General features: G+C 35.6%; 1 protein-coding gene across 7 annotated transcripts in view; it reads right to left on the bottom strand.

Moving 5' to 3' along the window:
- LOC105220057 (transcriptional activator protein Pur-alpha) overlaps nucleotides 1-17136 on the bottom strand; it is a 33746-nt gene extending 16610 nt beyond the window's left edge. For 2 of the 7 annotated variants that reach the window (XM_011196448.3, XM_011196456.3), the window contains exons 1-5: nucleotides 16979-17136; nucleotides 10409-11103; nucleotides 6318-6380; nucleotides 758-879; nucleotides 582-684 (exon numbers count right to left, since the gene is read on the bottom strand). In XM_011196448.3, the coding sequence (XP_011194750.1) occupies nucleotides 582-684; nucleotides 758-879; nucleotides 6318-6380; nucleotides 10409-10451 (331 nt within the window). In that variant the 5' untranslated portion in view covers nucleotides 10452-11103; nucleotides 16979-17136. Of the gene's footprint in view, nucleotides 1-581; nucleotides 685-757; nucleotides 880-6317; nucleotides 6381-10408; nucleotides 11104-16225; nucleotides 16367-16387; nucleotides 16654-16747; nucleotides 16911-16958 lie in introns of those variants that run through there. The other 5 variants (XM_011196451.3, XM_054235592.1, XM_011196450.3 and 2 more) reach the window with 5 other exon arrangements.
- Nucleotides 17137-24944: the final 7808 nt, after the last annotated feature.

Genomic DNA, 24944 nt, shown 5'->3' with positions numbered 1-24944 from the left:
CGCTGTTGACACCTCGATGGATTAATAACATTTCCAACACATTTCTGTCACTTCATTGACTCGAAAGAGAAGTTTTGCTGACATGAAACCTCAATATGATCACCATAAATGACTGATTGAATGACCTATATTGGTGGTAAAAAAAAGATATCGATGATCTTAATGTGACAATTTAGAATTTCGGTCCAAAAGAGTTGACACAGCTACAAACCAGGATGACGTAGTCAATTATCCCAAACTATATAAAATTGCCTGTACTATCACCACTCACTTGGCAATTAAAAGTAGTGTGAGTTGTCATCATGCTGCGTAACATAAATCAAACTCGATTAATCAATATCATCGCCGAAGCCAAGATTGGACCAACTTAATTTAATGTATACTTTAGCCACGAAAACGTGTGGTCGGGTCTGCTAGTGTTGTATATTTTACTTTAGCTCTAAAAATAACTTGTTGATCTCACCTCACTATCTTGTCATGATTCACTATTATATTAATTCCCATTATCAGAAATAAGCTGATTTCGCAGTCTCAACAAATTTATAAATATATTTAAATATTTCTGATTTTCGATTACTCACCCAGAGAAGCATAATAATCGCTAAATGTTGAAAGGTGATCACGAAATTCAGCGGCAGTCGATAAAGCCAGATAAACTTGACTACGTCTGCCATCTGCGCCAATCTAGATGTAATATGTTTTAATAAATTTTATTAATAATTGTATATATATGTTATACCATATTTAATATATTTACCTCTGCGACTTTGATAAATCGCCCACGTCTATTTTGTTTCACATCCAAATAAAAGCGTTTCGATTGTATTTGTAACATTTTTGTTGCCAATTCTTGTTCGCCTTGCTGTGCACCCGCTTGGGCTGATATAATTAAATCACAGAGAAAATAATTATTTGTATATAAAGATATCCACAATCTAAACCAATATTATCGCTTAAAAGCCACTTTACAATGTAAAAGCTACAATGATACACAAATTCAGAAATAACAAAAATGATCTGACTTCCAAAAAGTAAAGAAACTAAAAAATATGTAATAATTATTATGTTTTTACCATCCAGATATTTCAAGAGCTCATTTATCCGATGAAAATAAATTACCGTAGTTTCGAATGGTTCTGTCAAAATGTGAGCAGTATTTGGAATCGCTTGTTATTGTCGGTCAATTTTTTTATACATGATTATATATATATATTAAGTTAAGCTGAACTTTCCTAACTCGAATCACCACACTCCACAAACGTTGAAACTTATGTACATACGTTGAAACATGTATTCGGTAATTTGGTTGGTTACAGTTTGCTATTTAATAATTATAATTTATGCAATCCCTAAGTGAAATATCATATTTATTGTTCGCCTCCATTCGATATAGGGACTCGCTTAAAAATTTGCCTCGATAGCAAATTTTTAAATTTTGTATTACATATGTCCTGGTAGAAATGTTCGATTTATGGAAGGAAATTTTTATGAAATGTGACTGCTGTATGCCAATTCAAGAGTTCTGAAATATGAAATTTGGACTCTAAACTTCTTCTTCTTGACTGGCGCAGACACCGCTTACGCGGTTATAGCAGAGTCCACTACAGCGCACCACGCCTCTCTCTCTAAAGCATGAAAGCACCCACAGCAGCCGGTTCTACGCACCGGAGTTGACCCGGATTTTATCCGGTCAAGGGCTGCCCTTTCGGCGATCTAACCCTGTTTGGATCGATTAGTTTTAAGTTTAGTTGTACGTCATTGGAGCAAAGCTTTGCAGCAGGGTTGCTCCATATCCTCTTACTCCGGGCTGGCATCGAGTCCAACCCAGGGCCTGAGGTATTTTTCTGCTGCTCCTTGCTGTCAACGCAATACTGCGACTGTTGCCTCTACGGCAGTGCAACCTACACCCAGTTCGCGCAATGCGCCGCCACCCTCAGGGAGTGGCCATATCCTCTTACTCCGGGCTGGCATCGAGTCCAACCCAGGGCCTGAGGTATTTTTCTGCTGCTCCTTGCTGTCAACGCAATACTGCGACTGTTGCCTCTACGGCAGTGCAACCTGCACCCAGTTCGCGCAATGCGCCGCCACCCTCAGGGAGTGGCCAACTTAGGGCCCTTTCGGCCCCCAGGAGCTCAAGTAGACAGCATGACTCCCAGTCTGACCAATCTGACCAACCCCCAGCAACAGCATAACATGGCGACCTATGCTAACTCTTGCAACAGACCACCTGGCCATAATTATCTCGATTGAAAAACCTCCTGACTTTATTTCCGCGGACAACCGCTCTTATGTTAACTTTAACAAAGCTAACTGGGACGGCTTCACGGAATTCACCGAGAATGCCTTCGCCGCTCTTCCCATTCCTACGGACGTAATCGTTGGCGAACGTCAATTCCGCAAGGTGATCACCGATGCTACTGCTCGTTCAATACCAGCCGGAAGAATTGCTAGCATGCGTCCTAATTTCCCGGCTGAAGCGGCAGTTTTAGCAAATGAGCGTGACTCCTTACGCCAGGTCGATCCCTGTGATCCCCGCATAAGGGATCTCAATTTGGAGATTCGACAACTGGTAAATAACTATAAGCGGACGAAATGGGTAGAGCACCTGAAGTCCTGTAATCTTTCCACTGGCGTGAGCAAGCTCTGGTCAACCGTCAAATCCCTGTCAAACCCGTGAAGACATGACGACTGAGTTGAAATTCAATTCGGTAGCCATGCCTCCTCGGACCCGGAGAGGTGCGCGAGCTATTTTATCCGACAATTCATACTGCACCCCCAGGTTGACAAGGCTAAAAGACGTGTCACCAGACGGCTGCGCAAAATGCCAAACAACGGCGCGCCGCTTGTTTTCACCAGTGGGGAGGTTCGGGAGGTCATCAGGAAGACAAAGTCCTCCAAAGCCACAGGCCCTGACGGAATAAATTCTTTAATGTTAAAACACCTAGGTTCAACGGGAGTAGAATTTCTCGCCAAGGTACTCAATTTGTCGCTAACCACTCTTAAAATACCCGATATGTGGAACATCGGAAGAGTGGTTCCACTACTGAAACCTGGGAAACCCGCCAACCAAGGGGAGTCCTATGGCCCGATAACTCTCCTTTCCCCAGTAGTGAAGACACTTGAGGCCTTACTGCTCCCGACACTCACATACCACCTGAACCTAGCTAAACATCGGCTACCGTAAAGTGCACAGTACCACCACAGCACTTAGCGTCATAAACGCCCAGATAGTTCATGGTCTAAATCAGAAACCACCCTGTAAGAGAACCGTCCTAGTAGCGTTGGACCTGTCAAAAGCTTTTGACACGGTCAACCTTACAACGCTTCTAGAAGACGTGGAACAAACAACACTTTCTCCGGGGCTGAAGAGATGGATTATGAACTACCTGAGCGGTCGACAATCATCGGTATTATTTCGAGGTAAAACATCAAAACTTAGGAAAATTAAACAAGGGGTTCCACAGGGCGGTGTCCTCTCCCCGTTACTGTTTAATTTCTATATTTCCAAACTTCCTCAACCACCAGAGGGAATTTCCGTTACCTCCTACGCAGATGATTGTACGATAATGACGTCGGGCACTGGCATCGATGGCATGTGTTCGAAAGTGAACAGCTACCTCCCCGAACTTTCTCGCTTCTTCTCTGCGAGGAGCCTGGCACTCGCACCCACTAAATCCACGGCGACCCTTTTTACCAACTGGACGAAGGAGTACAGACTAAGTCTTAACATTCATGTCGATGGCTTACAAATTCCGATAGTAAATAACCCCAAAATTTTGGGAGTTACATTTGACAGTCTGCACTCCTTCACTCCACACACGACTGCGATAGTCACTAAAGTACAGAGCCGCAACAAAATCCCCAAGTCGCTAACCGGTAGCACTTGGGGAAAAGACAAAGAAACGTTGCTGGCCACTTACAAGGCTATCGGCCGGCCGGTCGTAAATTACGCAGCACCGGTATGGTCGCCTGGATGCAGTGACACGCAGCAGAAGAAGCTACAGGCGTGCCAGAACACTGCACTCCGCACAGCAACAGGATGTCTCTTGATGTCACCCATGACACACCTACATAGTGAGGCCATTATGCTGCCTATTAAGGAGCATAATGAACTGCTTACCAAGCAGTTTCTACTCGGGTGTTTTCGTAGAAATCACCCTTGTAGTCACTTGCTGGGAGCAGAACCGCCCCCCAGGTGCATCAAGAGATCGCTCCTTCATTACGTCGACGAACTTAACCCCTATACCGACCAAACTGCGGACACAAACAGTTTTAGACACGCCCTAAACGCCATTCACAGTGGAGCTATTAACACCTTCATTGACTCCCTTCCGGTGAATGGCGTCCTTGGAACCAAACCACCACCTATAGCAGACGAAGAGCTCGAGTTGCCACGTGAAACCAGAGTGACCCTTGCGCAGCTTCGATCTGGATATTGTAGCAGGTTAAACTCCTACTTATCCAGACTGAACCCCGACATACAAAATACATGTCCCGCATGCAACGAGTCCCCTCATAACTCTAACCACCTCTTTGTATGCCCAATGAACCCTACTCATCTAACACCCCTCTCCCTTTGGTCCAACCCTGTCGAAACAGCACGTTTCCTGGGCCTCCCGTGAGATGATTTCGACGACAACTAGACTTAAGCTTTTCTTTTCAGGCAGGGATAGATAACCGTTACAACAACAACAACCACGCCTCTCTCCTTTTGGCAGTTTGGCGCCAATTGGTAATACCAAGTGAAGACAGGTCCTTCTCCACCTGGTCCTTCCATCGGAGTGGAGGTCTCCCTCTTCCTCGGCTTCCACCAACGGGTAATCTAAACGCTTCTGCCAATTCAAGAGTTCGAGTTATGAGGTTCTTCGAGTTATGGAAGTTCAACTGTAGTTAATTTCATTTCTTTAGATATGACTAACTGAACTGAATCGGAGGATGTTTCCTTTTTGCTATTCAGTCTTCAATTCAATCAGAAGAATGGTGTTCCATTTCGTTTATGTTTTAACGGATGTTTAGCAGTAATGCCTAAGTTGGTCTTAGATTTAGATTATATTTTCGGTTGCCAGGTCAGATCTTTTAGTTTCATAGCCAATTGAATTGTTAATAATAAACAGAACCTTTGTTCTCGGTTCAACTCTGCTAAAGCTAATTTTTTAAAAGATTAATTGTGAACATTCTAAATTAGCTTGGCACGATTACAGTGGTAGCATAGAATTCAGTGTCTCACGTGCTAATAAAACTATTTATGTATGCATGATCCAAAATGTTTTGTTACTCAAAGAAAAAAATCAAATTTGTGGATTTCGAAAAAAATGTAAAAATAGTAAAACTCGTGCTTTTAAACTACAAAAATGCTGGAGTACATGTTGACTATTCAAAATATTCTAAACTGTGTTGTCAAGTTGTGGAACTTAACAATAAATGCTTTCTAATTACATGAACAAATTGTAAAATAATATTATACCAAATCCTAAATTGTTTTATGGTTTCGTTAATTCTAAGCGCAGGATGAAATATAAATTTATTATGTTATGTGACAATTAGACTATAATATCCTGTATCTTCAAAACATAGATTTAGAACACAACTATTGTTATTAGTGGTACTTTTTCAGACATCTTGATTCTATTTTGTTCTTGTTTTTTTATTTATGAAATACATTCCGTTATTAAGTATTTAAAAAATATTTTATATGCCAACGATGTAAAACTTTTTTAAATATGCTTTACATAACGAAAGATATCAGTTCGTAGTTTAGTTCCTTCGTATCATAGAAATGATATGCCACGGTATCTAAAATAATGTAAATGTAAAACGATATGCTTTTTGCGTAGATCTGTTTACCATTCTCTCTATATAATAAAAGAGTTTAGTTTAATGCAAGTATTTAGCGTTGTTGATTTTGGAGTTACTATAAAACCCCAACTTGATTTTGTTTTTATTGAATCTCCCTTCACATACTTTTCGTGTAAAACTTATAAATCTATCGACACTCACTAGTCGTAGGGAAATATTTCTAGTAAAACTTCAGTTCGTAATTCATTTCTTCTGTCGAACATTAAGTTCAATATCCCATTTCGTCGTTTCATCTAGGGAGTTTGGACCATTTCAATTTAAATTTTCTCATTCCAGCACATAATTAGACAAACAATTGCTACAATCTTAACACATTACTACATTAAAAAACGCAAACTAGTCTCAAAATCAACATTGTTGAGAAGCTCGCAAGTTTTTACAACCCCGTTTTAATGTACTGAATCAATTATTTTCTCGCTCCTGTATTGTAATTAGTAGTACTTTCTCCAATGAGAACTCACCTTTGCCTGCCGAATCGAAGTCACTTCTTCCACTAGTGCCCTCCATACCGCTTGCATTGTATTCTGAAACAAATAATTAGATTAATTTATGTTAATAAGGGCAACATAAAGTGTAAACTATTGGGTATATAAGGGAAAATTCAACCAGATGGTCGAAAATCACTATATTAGATATTTGCGTGTTAGGTTAAGGTCGAGAACGAATTCGTCCTATATTAGGAACGTTGGGGCTTGGGAATGTCCGTATGAGAGAACTTGTTGCCACGCAATTTTAGTATGATAATTCACAATTTAACTAATTTATACGCTTTTAGACTTTAACTTGGTCGTTTTAGTTACTTTCTCTAGCTCCCATATACCTGATATACTGGTTTTCAAACATCTGGCTAACTTTGTATTTGTATATCAGTTAATATGTGAGATATCATAGCAAAATTAAGTGAACGTATAATCATGGATATGATGTAGCTTGGTGATAGAAATTAGTGAAAACTGTATAGGAAGAACCGCTTCCATATACCATATATGAGGCATTCTCTGGAAAAAAAGCCAAAAAAAGTTCTTTATTTTCTTTGGCAATGATATATCTTATACCCCTGACAGACGGCGGCGTTAACTCGGAATAACTGCTTTAATCGGGGTTAATTCGAGAGTTATCTCAGTTAACTCCGTTTACTAACTCCCATTTAATCCTCAAAATTTTAGAGAGTTAGTGGGAATTCGTGGCATTTTCGTTGGTAACATTGTTAAACATAGCCGCTTTTTATCTATTGTGAATGAAAATATGCAGTACTGACAGATGTTTTTCAATTAAATGTAAACAAAAACATACGCTTGCTAATTTTTTCTAAAATGGAAGTAATAATAATAACGTATTTATATCTATTTTTTTAATAATTAGTGATTTTGTACTATTTGTGCGGCTAACAACCGCAATAATTGCTTTCTATCCAATTTTATTTCCCCAAAATGGAAATATTATTGCCAATCAGCTGTTATGGGAGTTTATAACTCACTTTGCTGCCGTCTGTCACCCACAAAATTGGAACTGATTAAAAGCGCAGTTAATCGGGAATAACTTTGCCGTCTGTCTAGCGTATTATAGTATATGTAGAACTGCCATAACTTTAAAAATTAACAGATTTTAAAACACCATGTGACTTATTGTATAGAATTTCTCAAACTTTAAAACTGTGTATCGTAAAAATTTTTAAAATTAATATTTCATAGCAAAAAATGAAAGAAACTTTTTTTTGAATTTTTAACCCTTTATGCCCCCTTCGATTTTTTTCGAAAATATCTTAAAATGTTCCTTATTTCATCACCTTTTTACCCTCCAAAGGGAATTTTGGGACAGCAATATTTGTATGAGCTACAAATAAAAAACCAACTCAGAACATGGTGAAAAATCATTGATTTATGCACTATTATTATCTGCAATTAGCGTAACCCAGGATTAACGACGTCGACGTAGCAGACATTTAATCCTTTTTTGTTTTTTTATTTTTTAATATTTTTTTTTAATGATTTTCGTTTTTCTAGTGCCGAATATATGGGTCAAATTGTGTATTATCTCAATAAAATTAAATAAATAAATTACGCGAGTTAAATTCACATACAAACATTGTAATTTTCCGTGGTCGATATAATATAATTTTCCGGAATATTAATTTTATTTCATGTATTATTTCATCTATACTAATATTATAAAGAGGAAAGGTTTGTTTTTTATTTGTTTGTCTCGAATAGGATCCGAAACTACTGAACCGATTTGAAAAATTCTTTCACCGTTGGAAAGCTATACTATCCCTGAGTGACTAAGGCTATATTTAGTTACAAAAAAAATAAGGTTCCTTACCAAAACTCCGATAATGTAAAAAAAAATACCAAAAAACTTTCTTTAATTGCGAAAACGATTGAAGATATAACAAAGTGATGTACTACAATTTTGTAGAACTTATCATTATTTACAAAAAACATCACGACATCATATCTCTAACTATTATAGTTCTGTCACTATAAGCGATTTTCTATAAAAATAATTTATTAAAATACCACTACTTGAAAAGGCTCTTTATTTATACCTTTGTATTAATCATTATTGAAATAAATGATGTATTATTTAAGATCGCTTCAAAACCTTTATATAATTTTTTAAATTATTAGATTCTGACATTCCATTCAAAAGATATCACGGGTTAAAAATTTTGAAAAGCTGCTCGGCGGCTAACTATGCGTTGTAGAGTTGTGGGCGTCACACGGGCACGGAGGTACGGGAGGGGGGTTAAGATCACTCGCGCGGTCGGCTCCCTACTGAACGGTTGTGTGCGGAATTAAAAAAAAATTGTCGCTTGATAATGATATAAAAATTAATTAAAATATAAAAAGAGAAAACAAAAAAAATAATATTTTGAAGGTTGTCATTGTTGCTTTGTTAAAATATTTTTGTCATGGTACAATTGTTAAGGAAATGCTATGTTTGGGTGCAACCGAACATTTTATACTCTCCGAATTTATTGATATAATTTGATCAAGATAACACACAATTTGACCTACATATATATTCGGCATAAATTCCAACAGAAAATCATCATATATAGTATACTAGCAGACCCGGCCACACGTTTTTGTGGCTAGGTATACATTAAATTAAGTTGGTCCAATCTTGGCTTCGGCGACGATATTGATTACTCGAGGTCGATTTATGTTACGCAGCATGATGACAACTCACAATACTTTTAATTGCAAAGTGAGTGGCGATAGTACAGGCAATTTTTAATAGTTTGGGATAATTGACTACGTCATCCTGGTTTGTAGCTGTGTCAGCTCTCCTGGACCGAAATTCTAAATTGTCGCATTAAGATCATCGATATATTTTTTTTCCACCAATATAGGTCATTCAATCAGTCATTTATGGTTATCATATTGAGGTTTCATGTCAGGAAAACTTCTCTTTCGAGTCAATGAAGTGACAGAAATCTGTTGGAAATGCTATTAACCTATCGAGGTGTCAACAGCGACCCTACCATTTCCAACTGATTCTACAATCCCAATTTGATACTGTTGTAAAAATACTCATATGTTAGTCGTTAGTTGGCGATTCTTTATGTGTCACCACAAATCAAATGATTTTGTGCATGCGATTAGCCCGTCAGTAACAGTTGATCCAGGAATAATTGGAAGAGTCAGGCGTAAATCACCATAAACGTTCATCGACAATCAAGATCTTTTAAAGTCCTGTGCAGTACCTCCAGCGACTTCTTGAATATTTGGAAAATCTTCGTTATAGCGCTATTTTTGGCGATTTTTCCAACTGATGTTTCGTTCATTTGCAATTTAGGAGTAATTTCAAGGCCGAATGTGCCGTTTGTTTGCCTACTAACAGGTGCCAAGATGCCACACACTCTTCCAATTATTCCTGGATCAACTGTTACTGACAGGCTAATCGCATGCCTAAAATCATTTAATTTGTGACGACACATAAAGTATCGCCAATTAACAACTAACATATCAAATTGCGATTGTAGAATCAGTTGGAAATGGTAGGGTCGCAGTTGACACCTCGATGGATTAATAGCTTTTCCAACAGATTTCCGTCACTTCATTGACTCGAAAGAGAAGTTTTCCTGACATGAAACCTAAATATGATCACCATAAATGACTGATTGAATGACCTATATTGGTGGTAAAAAAAGATATCGATGATCTTAATGCGACAATTTCGAATTTCGGTCCACAGCTACAAACCAGGAAGACGTAGTCAATTATCCCAAACTATATAAAATTGCCTGTACTATCACCATTCACTTTGCAATTAAAAGTAGTGTGAGTTGTAATCATGCTGCGTAACATAAATCAACCTCCAGTAATCAATATCGTCGCCGAATCCAAGCTTGGACCAACTTAATTTAATGTATACCTTAGCCACAAAAACGTGTTGCAGGGTGCAGGGTCTGCTAGTGTATTATAAATAAAGCTTTCCCTAGAAAAACCTACGAAATACCTTGCAGTGAGATCTATTAAGTAACAATAATTTAATTAATAATTACCATTAGCACTAAATTCGGAATCTTTATATGTATATAACTTACTTGAGCCAGAAATGCCTTCGTCGCCACTACCAAGGTCAGACATGTTATTGTTGTAAAAAATGTTTTAAATGTTGCTTCTGGCGATTTTTGTGTGCATATGTGTGCACATATGTATCTTTAATTATTGGTGTCGTCTCCTCTGACTTTCAAGAAAGCACTTTTTCCTGATATATATATATATATATATATATATATTGCATATATAGAATCTCCACTTATTTTCCGTTAATCTATTTAACAATTTTAAACGACCAGCGCTCTAGGGACCCGTATTCGTACCGCAGGTACTTACATAACTTTAATATATTATAGTATAACGCTTATTCGATCCGTTTATCGTGCACCTGTTTATAACAAGTATATGAAGTTTCAGTTGTTTGTCGTTTTATGGTGATAATATTCATGGATTCCCGCAAATTTTCCAAAAAGTTGCCGTTGTTGTTAATTTTGTTTTTCTTTTAATTAAATTAAATCAATGTTGCAAATTGAATTTAAAACAATCTTTCCCACTTTCTTTCTGTATTTGTTTTAATTGGAACGGTTAATAATTTAATCCTTTCTCTCATTTAATTCTCTGGTACCAATTTAAATAAAACTTAGATATTTTTCCTCCTGTGCCAACTATTTACTATCAGATTTTCAGAACCAAAATTTCTGGCTGAAACTTGCGCCACTCTCGCACCACCACTTTCCACCTGGGGATGAAAGGTAATAAAATCCGAAATGAACGTATTTAATAAGTAGGAAAATACTAATAAATAATAAATGTAAATGTATACGTATATAAGTATTTACAAAATCAATCTCATGCATTTTCATTGTTCAAATTTGAATACATCTTCATATTTTCTGAAACCTGAACATACCAGCTATTGATTTGACTAGTTGCTATATTACAGTTTGAACAAAACATATCCTTCTGAAATAAGTATTTTAAACCAACATAAGAAAATATGTAGTATAGCATATTGCTCTCTCAATAATAGCATTATAATCATTGCATAAAATTAAATACAATTTTCGATCCAATTGAACTCATCTACTGACTTGATAAAATACTTTCCGAGGCTAATAGATGGTACTAATTTCAAAATTAATTATTAAAACCGCAAAATCAAGAAATTTCTTCCAAATCTATTCGATCGTTAATGAATAGCTGGAAATTTCAAGAAATGCACCATTTGTTAGTATTTATGTAAATAATTGCTAGTGACACATTAAATTGTGTTTAATGTGGGTATTTTAAAGACTAGAGATAAAAACACACTAAGAAAAAACAATTTGAAGGGTCAATGAACGATATGCAGTTGCACAAATGGATAAGGACAAAACTGGATGGAAGCAACAGTGAATATATTAATGTTATTAATGTAATTGAATTATACAGTTCAAGTGATTTCAAGTGTGCAACAAAAAAAAATATCACAAAGCAAAACAAAATTCTTGAACAGGGAGTGGGATCTTCAGCCAAGTAATTTAAAGTTCACTCGAGGAGGTGGTCAATTTTATACTATCACTCCATATATCGGATTCTGGATTAACGGCATTTTCGTATGCTCATCAGTAGCTGTAACTGAAAATACTCCGGATCAAATCCCCTACAACATGTAGTACTTATAGGAGGCCAGTTGATGCAATTTCTTCCCGGACCCAAATTGAAATTATATTATATATGACGCCTGACCAGGCAATGGAAAATAACGTAAATACTGACGTATTCTGCGTTCTAAACGATTATTTATATTATTTTCTTCTTAACAATCACCATAACTTATATATACAACGGTTTTATCCATTTCAAACATTAATTAATTTTTCAAAATTGTTAAATGTGTCGACAAAACAGTTTTACTTTGTGGTAAAGCAGGTTATCGACGAAATCAATGATTGCATGAAATTATTTTTTCGAAAATCCATTCCGTATTGATATTGAGTTCCTTTGAGGAATATATTATTTATTTATAATTTATTTTATATATATTTATTTATATATATATTTATAATTTATATATGCATCTGGAGAATTGGCCATAACTATATCTAATTCGTATATAATATCATTAATTTATGTACATATATAGCCCGATTTTAGTTTCAGGGGCGACAAGATTTGAGGTAATTTTTATGTTAATTAGCCCAAAATAAACACTTTTTATTAAATAAAAGAAAATTGATATCTCACACCGTTTATGAGATATCGAGCGTTGAAGTTATGTGTTAACAGCATTGATAGCCCATGCATGTGATTGATTGACAAGTTCTTTTGCGTAGAATCACTTTCTGCATTGGCGGCCTTCGGCCGCGCTTCAAAAAAATAACCCTGGTCGAGCCAACACCGGGGGTTATCAAAAAGGTGGAAATTGAAAGTTCTTTCGCGTAGAACTACTTTCTCGGAGAGGTTTTAGTTACTGGGGCGCCAAGATTTGAAACCATTTTTATGTTAATTTGTCCAAAATAAACACTTTTCGAAGAAAAAAAATTATGTGTTAATGACAGCCAATGTACGCACTTATGCATTGATGCATGTGTTTTGTGACCGATTTCAAAAAAATAACCATGGTCGAGCAAACACCAAGGGTTATCAAAGATAAGGAACTGACAAGTCCTTTCGCGTAGAATTCGTGGGTCGGCTTTAGTATACCGTCCCACGATTTCGGGGTTAAAATGAATATGGGATAGAGGAGGATCTCCAGATTACGAATATATATAATTATTGCCGCCGCAAACTTATAGTTTCTGAGATATTTGCAATTAAAGATTTAAAATTAACACTTTTCAACACGTTATTTCTCACTGCATATTGAATTTTTCACATATATTTTGCACTTTAAATATATTTACGTTTCACTTATTTGCTTTTACATATTTATTTTTAACAAATTATATCAAAATTTGCTGTAAATAAACATTTAAGTTTTTGGACAATTCTCTTTATTTTTATAATAAAAAAGGGTTGCATTCTGACACAAAATAAGTGTTACCATATCACATATTTTGTAAATGAATTATAAGAATCACAATAATGAAAAAGAAAGATTATATCCCAAATATAATAAGCAAAGTAGTTCTACGCGGAAGAACTTGTTATTCCACCACTTTGATAATCTCCGGTGTTGGCTCGACCAGGGTTATTTTTTAGAAGCGCGGGCGAAGGCCGCCTCTGCAGAAAGTAGTTCAGTAGTTCTACGCGGAAGAACTTGTTATCCCACTACTTTGATAATCCCCGGTGTTGGCTCGACCAGGGTTATTTTTTTGAAGCGCGGCCGAAGGCCGCCTCTGCAGAAAGTAGTTCTACGCGGAAGAACTTGTTATTCCACCACTTTGATAATCTCCGGTGTTGGCTCGACCAGGGTTATTTTTTAGAAGCGCGGGCGAAGGCCGCCTCTGCAGAAAGTAGTTCAGTAGTTCTACGCGGAAGAACTTGTTATTCCACCACTTTGATAATCTCCGGTGTTGGCTCGACCAGGGTTATTTTTTAGAAGCGCGGGCGAAGGCCGCCTCTGCAGAAAGTAGTTCTACGCGGAAGAACTTGTAATTCCACTACTTTGATAATCCCCGGTGTTGGGGGGTGTTTACTTAATAACTGTTTATAGGGTATTTATTTTCTTCATTTTGGGGATTTTATTAATTTTGATTATTTTTATTCGATTGCATGTGGCAACACTTATGTTCTGTCATCTTGCAACCCTTTTGTTATTGTACAAATAAACATAATTGTGCAAAAAGTTAAATGTTTATTTACAGCAAATTTTGATATAATTTGTTAAAAATAAATATGCAAAAACAAATTAGTGAAACGTAAATATATTTAAAGTGCAAAATATATGAGAAAAATTCAGTATACAGTGAGAAATAACGTGCTGGAAATTGTTAATTTTAAATCTTTAATTGCAAATATCTCAGAAACTATAAGTTTGCGGCGGCAATGATTATATATATTCGTAATCTGCAGATCCTCCTCTATCCTCCCATATTCATTTTAACCCCGAAATCGTAGGACGGTATACTAAAGTTTTCCCGAATTAGTTTCTGCATTGGCGGCCTTCGCCCGCGATTTCAAAAAATAACCGCAAAATCTGATATTTATGTGCGACTATCTCGCGAACAGTGCAAGATATCAATATATTTATATGTAAAAAAGTATTTGTTTTGAGCTAATTAACATGAAATACGCCTCAAATCTTGTCGCCCCAGTAACTAAAATCTTCCCATTTTTGGCAATACTGGTTGTATATATCGGAGTTAGTCTAGATAATACAATAGAAGAAAACTATTAATCAAACTATAATTTCTTTCGTGTAGAATAGTGATGGGCGATATTAGTATTTTTAAATCACTGTCATACAACTAAAATCACTGAACCGCTATTGCGACTGTGATTCAGTATGAAAACTGTGCTACTGTGGTCCAACACAGTATTTCCATCATTGAACTACTATTGCCACTGTGATCCAGTAAGAAAAGCTATTGCTAATGTGGTCCAACAAGAATCACTGAACTGCTACTGGACTGCCATTGGAATTGTAATCACTGCTATTTACAAAAATTGAGCGCAGTTGTTATAAGCGATTTTTCAATTACATTGAAAAAATGTATAACTGTAAGACCATTTTGCGAATATAAGCCCTTTAAAAAAGTAAACTGTTATATCCAACACCCGCGAGTCCTTAGTACTCTGTCGAAATACTCGTTTCTGCAAAAATTACATCGTGAGCGAAACCAAAATTTCTCTTTATTGGTCATTGGGAGCATTTTTGCCACAGCAGGTGTGAAAATTAGCTTTGGCCGCGCTAAAATGTTTTCAGCTTTGGTGGCTTTTGACAGCGATATAAACAACTCTGATTGGATCCAGTTGCGGAGTGTCTTAAGACCTCATAAGCGAAGAACAGAGCTGAGGACACCGCGGTGTTGTATGTATGTTGTATGTTGTATACAGTCCTGCAAAAGTACATTTCCAAATTGTAGAAAGACACTGACATATGAAATTGTAAATAGGTATTTCTATAGGTAAATGCACATATATAAATATATTTGTGTTAACAAATGAATGATCGTTGATTAATATATCATTATTTCTTTAGTTCCTTACTTAGAAAGTGAAACATTTTCTTGCACATATTTATTTCAAAATCGAACCAAATAACATTCCAAACAAGCACCAAGGACGTATACCGGGATAGTTTTTCCAAAAGCTTTTAGGATTATGTTGATATTGGTATAACATCAAATAGTTGGAGCAATTGTTGAACAATAGCAAATACTTTACTGTATGAACGTTTAAACCCTGATTGAATTATTAGTTTTCTTATTTAATAACAATTAATGTAACCTCCAGTTGGTATTACCTTTTCATACAATAGGAAGAAACAATAATTTTGAAACAGTGTTTTAAAAAGTGTGTAATATGCATTTTATCCAATAAAATAAAGTACTTTTGATCTTCTCAATGTTGTATTATACTACAACAACCAAATTAAAAAAAAAGTAGGATAGAGATAGTCACATGTATATTTAAGATATGCATATAAATTGACATGAAGTATTTCTGAGTTTTTTTTTTTAATTTAATGCCTAAAACTTTCATTCCATTTTTTGTGATGATTCTAAAGAATAGCATAAAGTAGTTATAGCCCACACATATTTGTAGATATCTGCTTAAATATAAAAAATACTATTTTAATCAATACATATTAAATTAATGCACCAGTAAAATATATTAACCGTAATTTTGGTACTCTAATATATTTTACATCACTTAGTATAATCACTATCCGTTTCTTCTTATAGATATGAAAGGATGTGAATCAACACACATACATATATTTACATATATACGTAAAGTTCACTTTGGTTTTATTTATCTGTAGTATTGTAATAGGTTACTTCTTTTAAACCAGTTCTTTTCACTGATATAATATTTTAAATAATCCACAACTCTATATTTTATTTTTTTTTTTTTAAGTTTGCATAGTCCCATACATTTTGCTTCAAGTTCATTTGCGGCCGAACATATGTGCAGTCATTGCATTCATACATAATTTGACAAACACACTCATGTTTTATATACGACAAATACAGGCAGATTCAGACTTGCACAGCTTAGAAATACAAAACGAACGAATAACCACTAACGAGTAGAGCTGAACAACGAAAATTAGTAAGATACAAAAATAGTGGATAAACTTGAGCACATAACGATATAAAGAAAAACCTTGAAGGTTACACGCAACACAATATATTATAAAAAGTGCCAATAAAACTTTCATCCATGCTGGATTACAGGATTATATTTCCCTTTATAAATACTATGTTTTTGATTCCATAAACTGTTTTCCTTACATTGCGTATTTAATGCATTCATATTTTTAAAGTTAGTTTTGTGTTCTTTCAAACATATTGTAGTTTTTCATGCAATTTCCCCCATGAATAGTTTTCTTTTTGTTCACAACTTAGTCAGCGTTCAATATTATGTGTACATGCACATCGTTTAGCAAATGCTGAAACTACATTTAAAGAAACTTGATTTCGTTTTTAATAAATATGTTCATACTTATACTAAAGAAAACCAACCGTGCGACGAACTTTGCAGAACAGCTAGCACAGTGACAGCTAACATTCAAACCAAGATTAACAAAAGTGGCGTACGTCAGGAATTTCACCTCCAGAAACAACTTTTGACAAATAAACAAATATGGCCGTTCATGGTGAGGTAGTTAACCAAATAGGGTTGCGCATAATCAAAAAACAAATCAATTAATTTTGTGTATTTGGTATTTAGGAGCTGAATATCCAAAGTCAAAATTTTAAAGATTATTATTTAATTACAATGAGATTATATTTTTAATATAAGCTGTACAGAAGATATAACTATTCTAATACAACATTCAATAAAAATTACATAATTAGTTTAATGTGCAATTATTTGTGCAAAAAATGTAAAAATGGTCGATTTATTTGTTTTAAATAATCGATTGTTATTATCAATTATATATCAAAGCTATTTTACGTTTCTGCTGGCAAAATAACGTCATATTTGTTATAACTTTTAATAATTTTACATTTCACATATTAGTGGTAACTCTACAGCTGCCCATTGTCATCGCCAAAATTAGAAACATTTCTAATTTAGCGACAACGACAACTAGAAGCCTGTTGTCGCGTAGTCGTGCTGTTGTGAAAAAATCTGTGCCCGCAAGAACGTGTGTATTTTAATATTTGACAGTTGTCACTCGTCGCTTGTCGTCTTCTATGTGTTCAGCACATTACTTTGATTATACTGAAGTATATATAATCATAATTGGGCCCGTTGTCCGGAGGTCTACCCGGAGTTTTTAAATCATTTATATTTTATATTGTATATTTTTCTTTCGATATTGTCAAATTTCGTTTATTTATTTTTTTGATTCAAAGTTATTGGGTGCAAGTGCTGAACTGAACAATTAATTTATATATATAGAAAAACATCTTAAGCTAATGTTTCCTTCAATTTGTGTTAAAATTATTTTAGTGATATACTGCAATAAAATATAATACAATCGAGCAAACTCTCCTATTGTTCTAAGAATGAAGACCATTCACAAAATGCCAATACAAATATTGTTTATTTAATGTTTTTAACATGAAATAAATTATAATTTATTAAAGATATAGTAAGACATGGACTCAGCTAGAAACTAAGGGGTAACCTTTTTTCCACCAAAAAACAGTATGCAACACTATTGCGCACGCTTAAGAGGACATTTTAGCTCGGGGTGGCAGCACAAGTGCTGTCTCTTTGCATTAACATCTGCTAATTGTGTTCTATTGGTTTATCTCCAACAATTTCTCAATCGAAGATAGATATACTTTATTTCACGTTAAACATTAAAAATATTAGCTGTCATCGATTGGCTAAGCGTTATAGAGAAGCAACTCACTATCCTGGAATTCAAACAGACAGGCAGCACTTATGGAAATACTTAAGGGGACTGCCGGACTGGCAGCCAGACAGTAAGAGAGTTGTCGAGTGAGAACAATTCCAAGGAGGGAGTTGTCGAGTAAAGTGTAAACAAGTTATAAGTCAGAGTAGTAAAGTGTTAAGTTATAAGGATTTAGAAATAAAGATTAGTGTATAACCATTAAAGAGTGACTTTTATTTGATAATCCAGTGATCGAACTCAGGGTAGAGTTTCAACGCAAACTACAGATTTTGGAAATTCTTTACAATATAAAACAAAATTTGGCAGCACTCAGCAAGCGGCGATAACATTTTTATTGAGGTATCCGCATACTCTCCTGTACGAATTCAATTAGATAACGTTGTTGTTGCTTTCACATGTAAATTTTTTGACAGACGAGCAGCGCCCCAAATTAGCGAGCAGAGAAGTGACCAATCGATGACAGCTATTGTTGTTTTGAGCCATTTATCCCACTGTGAATAGTCTAAATGTGCAAAACAAAACTTAGAAGTATTGACGCTAGCGCCAATAGAATTTTGAATGAGGTATCCTCATACTCTTTTGTACAAATTCAACTGGATAACAATAAGAAAATTGATTAGAGAAATTTTCAACAGATGTATCATTCAGAAAAACTCCCATGTTTGTTGGTCCCTGAAGTTACTTCACATAACGCCATTGATTCGATGATTTGAGGCAAGCATTTATTTTGTCTGTGATTGGGGGAAATCGCAAGACAGTAAAATCATCTCTATGATGAAAGAATATATATAATAACTAGCAGACCCGGCCACTCGTTTTTGTGGCAAGGTATACCTTAAATTACGTTGGTCCAATCTTGGCCTCGGTGTTGATTACTCGAGGTTACGCAGCAGGATGACAACTCACACTACTTTTAATTGCAAAGTGCGTGGTGATAGTAAGGCAATTTTAAATAGTTTTTGATAATTGACTACGTCATCCTGGTTTGTAGCTGTGTCAACTCTCCTTGACCGAAGTTTTAAATTGTCGCATTAAGATCATCGATATCTTTGTTTTTTTACCACCAACATAATCGTTCAATCAGTCATTTCTGGTTATCATATTGAGGTTTCATGTCAGGAAAACTTCTCTTTCGAGTCAATGAAGTGACAGAAATGTGTTGGAAATGTTATTAATCCATCGAGGTGTCAACAGCGACCCTACCATTTGCAACTGATTCTACAATCCCAATTTGATATTTTTGTAAAAACACTCATATGTTAGTTGTTAATTGGTGATTCTTTATGTGTCACCACAAATTATATGATTTTAGGCATGCGATTAGCCCGTCAATAACAGTTGATCCAGGAATAATTGGAAGAGCCTGGCGTTAGTCACCTGCTAAAAGAATCCTGGCTCCACCAAAAACGTTTATCGACAATCAAGATATTTTAAAGTCCTGTGCAGTACCTCCAGCGACTTCTTGAATATTTGGAAAATCTTCGTTTTAGCGCTATTTTTGGCGATTTTGCCGACTGGTGTTTTGTTCATTTGCAATTTAGGAGTAATTTCAAGGCCGAATGTGCCGTTTGTTTGCCTACTAACAGGTGCCAAGTTACCCTTATTCCCGTTAAACTTGGTGGTGAAAATGAGTGAAATTGGTTCTGGAATCACATCAGCCCTTATATACTATATGTTATGATTTTCTATGGGACTTTATGCAGAATATATAGGTCATATTGTGTGTTATCTTAATAAAATTACATCAATAAATTGCGAGAGTGTAAAATGTTCGGTTGGACGTGAACTTAGCCTTTCCTTATTTTTATACTCTCGCAAATTGTTGCACAGAGTATTATAGTTTTGTTCACCTAACGGTTGTTTGTGTCACCAAGAAATAAAAGAGTAAGATATGGGTTTATATATATATAAATGACAGGATGACGAGTGGATTTGAAATCCGGGTGTCTGTCCGTCCGTCTGTCCGTGCAAGCGATAACTTGAGTAAAAATTAAGATATCTTAATGAAACTTGGAACACACATTCCTTGGCACCCTGAGGAGGTTGCTTTCAAAAATGGGCAAAATCGGTCCACTGCCAAGCCCACAAAATGGCGAAAACCGAAAACCTATACAGTGTCATAACTAAGCCATAAATAAAGTTATGAAAATAAAATTTGGAACATAGGATCTCATTAGGGAGGGGCACATTTGGATGTAATTTTTTTTAAAAGTGGGCGTGACCCCGCCCCCAAATAGGTTTTTTTTATATAACTCGCAAACCAATAAAGCTATATAAACCAAACTTTCTGTAGTCGATTCTCTTACGTACCCCAACACACCTCATGAAAATAGTTGAAATCGGATAATAACCACACCCACCTCCCATACAAAGGTTAGGTTGAAAATTACTAAAAGTGGGTTAACTCACTAACGAAAAACGTCAGAAACACTAAATTTCACATAAGAAATGGCAGATGGAAGCTGCACTCAGATTTTTTTACAAAATGGAAAATGGGCGTGGCGTCGACCACTTATGGGTCAAAAACTCAGGAACTACTCGACCGATTTCAATAAAACTTGGTTTGTAATAGTTTCCTTACCTCCCAATAATATGTTGTGAAAATTGGCTAAACCGCTTCACAACCACGCCTACTTCCTATATACCAGAACTTTGAAGACGATCTGGATTGTTTACTTTACATTATATAAAGTAAGCACTAGTGAAGATATCGGTGCAGAACTTTGCACAAATACCATGTTTATTGTGTGGCAGCCCCATTCTAAAAATCGCCAAAATCGGACCATACGTTTCCAAGGCCCCATATATCGAACATGAGGACCTCGGTGCTTCTAACCTAATATTATGGTTTCCAACTTTCAATGGACTTTATACAATATATATGACGAATATTTGGGTCAAATTGTGTATTATATAATATTAATAAAGTTAAATAAATAAATTGCGAGAGTATAAAATGTTCGGTTACACCCGAACTTAGCCCTTCCTTACTTGTTTACAAATTGTTTTGAGCTATCGACACAACCTTATACAATTGAACAATAACAAAAATATTTTAACAAAGCAACAATGACAACCTTAAAAATAATTTTGTTTTGTTTTCTCTTTTTATATTTTTCTTGTCAACTCGAATAAAATTATTTTATCTTCCTCGCAATTTTTCCATATTTACTCACTCGCTAATCTTTTCCTGGCCTTCCACGAATATTTCAAGACTAAAATTAGCCAGATCGGTTTGGCCATTCTCTCGGTTGGACCCGAACTTAGCCTTTTCTTATTTGTTACAAATTGTTTTGAACTTTCGACACAACCTTATACAATTGAATAATAACAAAAATATTTTAACAAAGCAACAATGACAACCTTCAAAATATTATTTTTTTGTTTTCTTTTTTTATATTTTTCTTGTCTACTCGAATAAAATTCTCTTATTATTATCTTCCTCGCAATTTTTCCATATTTACTCACTCTCTAATCTTTTCCTGGCCTTCCACGAATGTTTCAAGACTAAAATTAGCCAGATCGGTTTGGCCGTTCTCGACTTTTTGCGAGACTAACGAACAGCAATTCATTTTTATATTATATTTACATATGTAACTGTAAATTAGATGTAAAACAAAATGTTAATTATTAATATTTCCTAACTGAATTTCATCAAAATACGTTCAGCCGTTTAGGCATGATAGAGCAAAACTCCCAGCAAAACTCATAAAGAAATCACTAACTCAATTTGTCTGTCTACTGCCTCCTCATATTAATATGGATTAGTGGAAGAACTTCGATCCACTTGTTTGTCGCGTAGGATTTTATTGCTGTTTCCAGAGATCTATGCCACCGCTCGATAAGCCCATATGACGCTTTATGATACGCGGCGAGTATGCCTCCAATCACCAAGAATAATGATCGATTATTGCCAAGTAGTATCGATAGCAATTTGACAATCTTCTTCTTTTCTGAAATCGATTTCGATGGTGGCCCTATGATATTCTTGGATTTGTGTTACAATTCCAAAAAGCTCTTTACCATATCAGGATTTGGACCTGAAGTCAAGTTCTATGGCTGTTCTCAACAAAGGAAAAACTGAGTTAGACTTAGTGAACGGTCCTTTGTTAAGTAAGAAAAACCCCCTTATTAGATATTAAGATTTCACAGAGCACTGTGAACCTTCACCAGATCCGCATAGGGTTTTTACTTATAAATCCGCTAATTCTCGATCTCAAGTAGGCGGAGCATTCCATAAGGAAGTGCTGGGATGATTCCAACTCATCTTATACAAGGCAACTTCTACAGCAATCATCCGCTAATATTTTTAATCTAACTGCGTGGGTCATTGGCCTTACAACAGCAGTAGAAAGAAGTTAACAGCCAAGGTCGTTGTGAACCGAAGGACATCACACATACTTATGAGAGCCACTCTTTGAACGCTTCCAAATAGTTTATAGAAAGATTAACTAATTCCCTGTCGCTCTGTAAGAATTACGTTCTTACTATTGGTAAAAAATTAGCTATATGTACTTCGTAATCTGAATCTTTGAAAACTTATAGTCCGATTTCGACAATTTTTATATTAGCGATGCCATAACTCCAATGCAGTATTTGTATAAAGTTTAATTTCGTTATCTCAATTGGTTCTTGGTTTACATATTGTAAAGTAAACGTATCAGATGGGTTATACAATTTTGTTATATGGGAAGTATGGGTCGTTGTTAAGCGAGATGACCCATTTTTTTATTTGTAACATCAGGGATCTAGAGAATAATAAGTACTAAATTTCGTTGTGAAATTTTTCCAATAGTTCCTTACATCTAATTTTTCACACAAGACAGAAGACTAAAAAAATTGTTTTCTGTGACTCAAAAAACAACCATTGCAAAGACCTCTGTTAACCAAACAATAACATGTGGCTTTCCAAAACATTAGAAAAATTAGAGCAGAAAAACATATGGAGCTCCAAATCAAATGAGAGAGAGCGGGCACGATAATCATACCGACGTGTTGTAAAAGAGGGGAAATAGCCATAGCGGATATCAAAGGAATTAATTACAGCTAATCGATGGACTATAAGATAACTAAGCATTACCCATCTTGCAGGGTACTAGTCTATCGTAATACGAAATCTTTTTTCTGCAGCCGACGCAATTACACTGGTCAGTTTATTTCAGTAGCCTTTCAAAATGTGTTGTAAATTAGTCGGCGTTTTGTTATTCCATTTTTTAAATAAAAACAAATAACAACGTTCTTTTATTACAATTGTACCTAGTATACAATGATTAAATACTAACAACAATTCAATTCTAATAAGTTAAAAATAATAAATACAAGCTAAATATTAGAGGAATTCATTTGCTGCTACAGTTGCCTTGCTAAGTCTTAAGGCCTCTTACGTTTCAATTGGTATTCTCGTTCAGCAGTTCCAATGAGTCTGGATGCCTCTTCATTTACATGCTGTATAAGCCTCATTTCGTGAGTCTTTGCAAGTTTGCTTATTTCGTTTACTACTGAATTCACACCAAGATCACGGTGAAGGTCAGCAGATCTAACATACCAAGGAGCATTATCTATACTTCTTAGTACCTTATTTAGGAAGCGCTGAATGCAGGCAATACAGTTTTGACTTGAGCAACCCCATAGTTGAGCTCCATAGGCCCAAATTGGCTTTAGTACTTGATTATATATAAACAGCTTGTTTTCGATTGAAAGCGTGGATCTCCTACCGACTAGATGGTAAAACTTAGCAAATTTTAAATCAAGCTCGCACGTTTTTTTTTCTTGACATGCTCTTTTCTGCGAAGCTTAGCATCTAGGGTGATTCCTAGGTACTTAGCATTATTGTGATGTGGTATAGGAGTACCTTTTATATAAATGGGATGGTATGATGGTTTTTTAAAGTAAAGTATAGGTGCATTGATTTGGAATCGTTTAAGTTAATGTGCCACTTTTAAGCCCATTTAGTAATTGCATTGACTGCTGTTTGCACTCGAAAGGTAGATATTGAGGTTGACTCTCCTGCTGCTAACAGGACCGTGTCATCCGCAAATGTCGCTGTCCCAAAACTTGAGTCAGTGAGGATATCACTTGTAAAAAGCAAGTAAAGCATTGGCACCAACATGCTTCCCTGTGGAACACCCGCTTCTATCGGCTGCAAGTTTGAGTATGTATCCTCTTGTTTTATGCGAAAGTATCTATCTATTAGGTAGGAAGCAATTATTTCGCAAATCAAAAGCCTGAGACGCGTCTAAGAAGGACGCCGAACAAACGTTCTTTTTATCCATAGCATTTTCAACGAAATTAACGATTCGGTGTACCTGGTCAATTGTTGAACGATGATCACGAAAGCCGAACTGATGTACTGTATAAGGTGTTTTCGATCTATTATTGATTTGAGCCTCTTTATGAGAACATTCTCGAAGACTCTCGATAGAGCTGGCAGTAGCGATATTGGCCTGTAAGATGTGACATCATGTAGTGGTTACCCGGCTTAGGTATCATAATAACTTCAGATACTTTCCAAAGCGATGGAACATATCTTAAGTATAATGCACTGTTAACAATTTTTTTATACAATTCTTTGGTAGATTGCGTAATATTTCTCCGGTTATTAAATCAAATCCATGAGC

This window comes from Zeugodacus cucurbitae, chromosome X (genome assembly GCF_028554725.1).
Source record: "Zeugodacus cucurbitae isolate PBARC_wt_2022May chromosome X, idZeuCucr1.2, whole genome shotgun sequence".
NCBI lineage: Eukaryota > Metazoa > Arthropoda > Insecta > Diptera > Tephritidae > Zeugodacus > Zeugodacus cucurbitae.
This window is presented reverse-complemented; position numbering and strand designations above follow the sequence as displayed.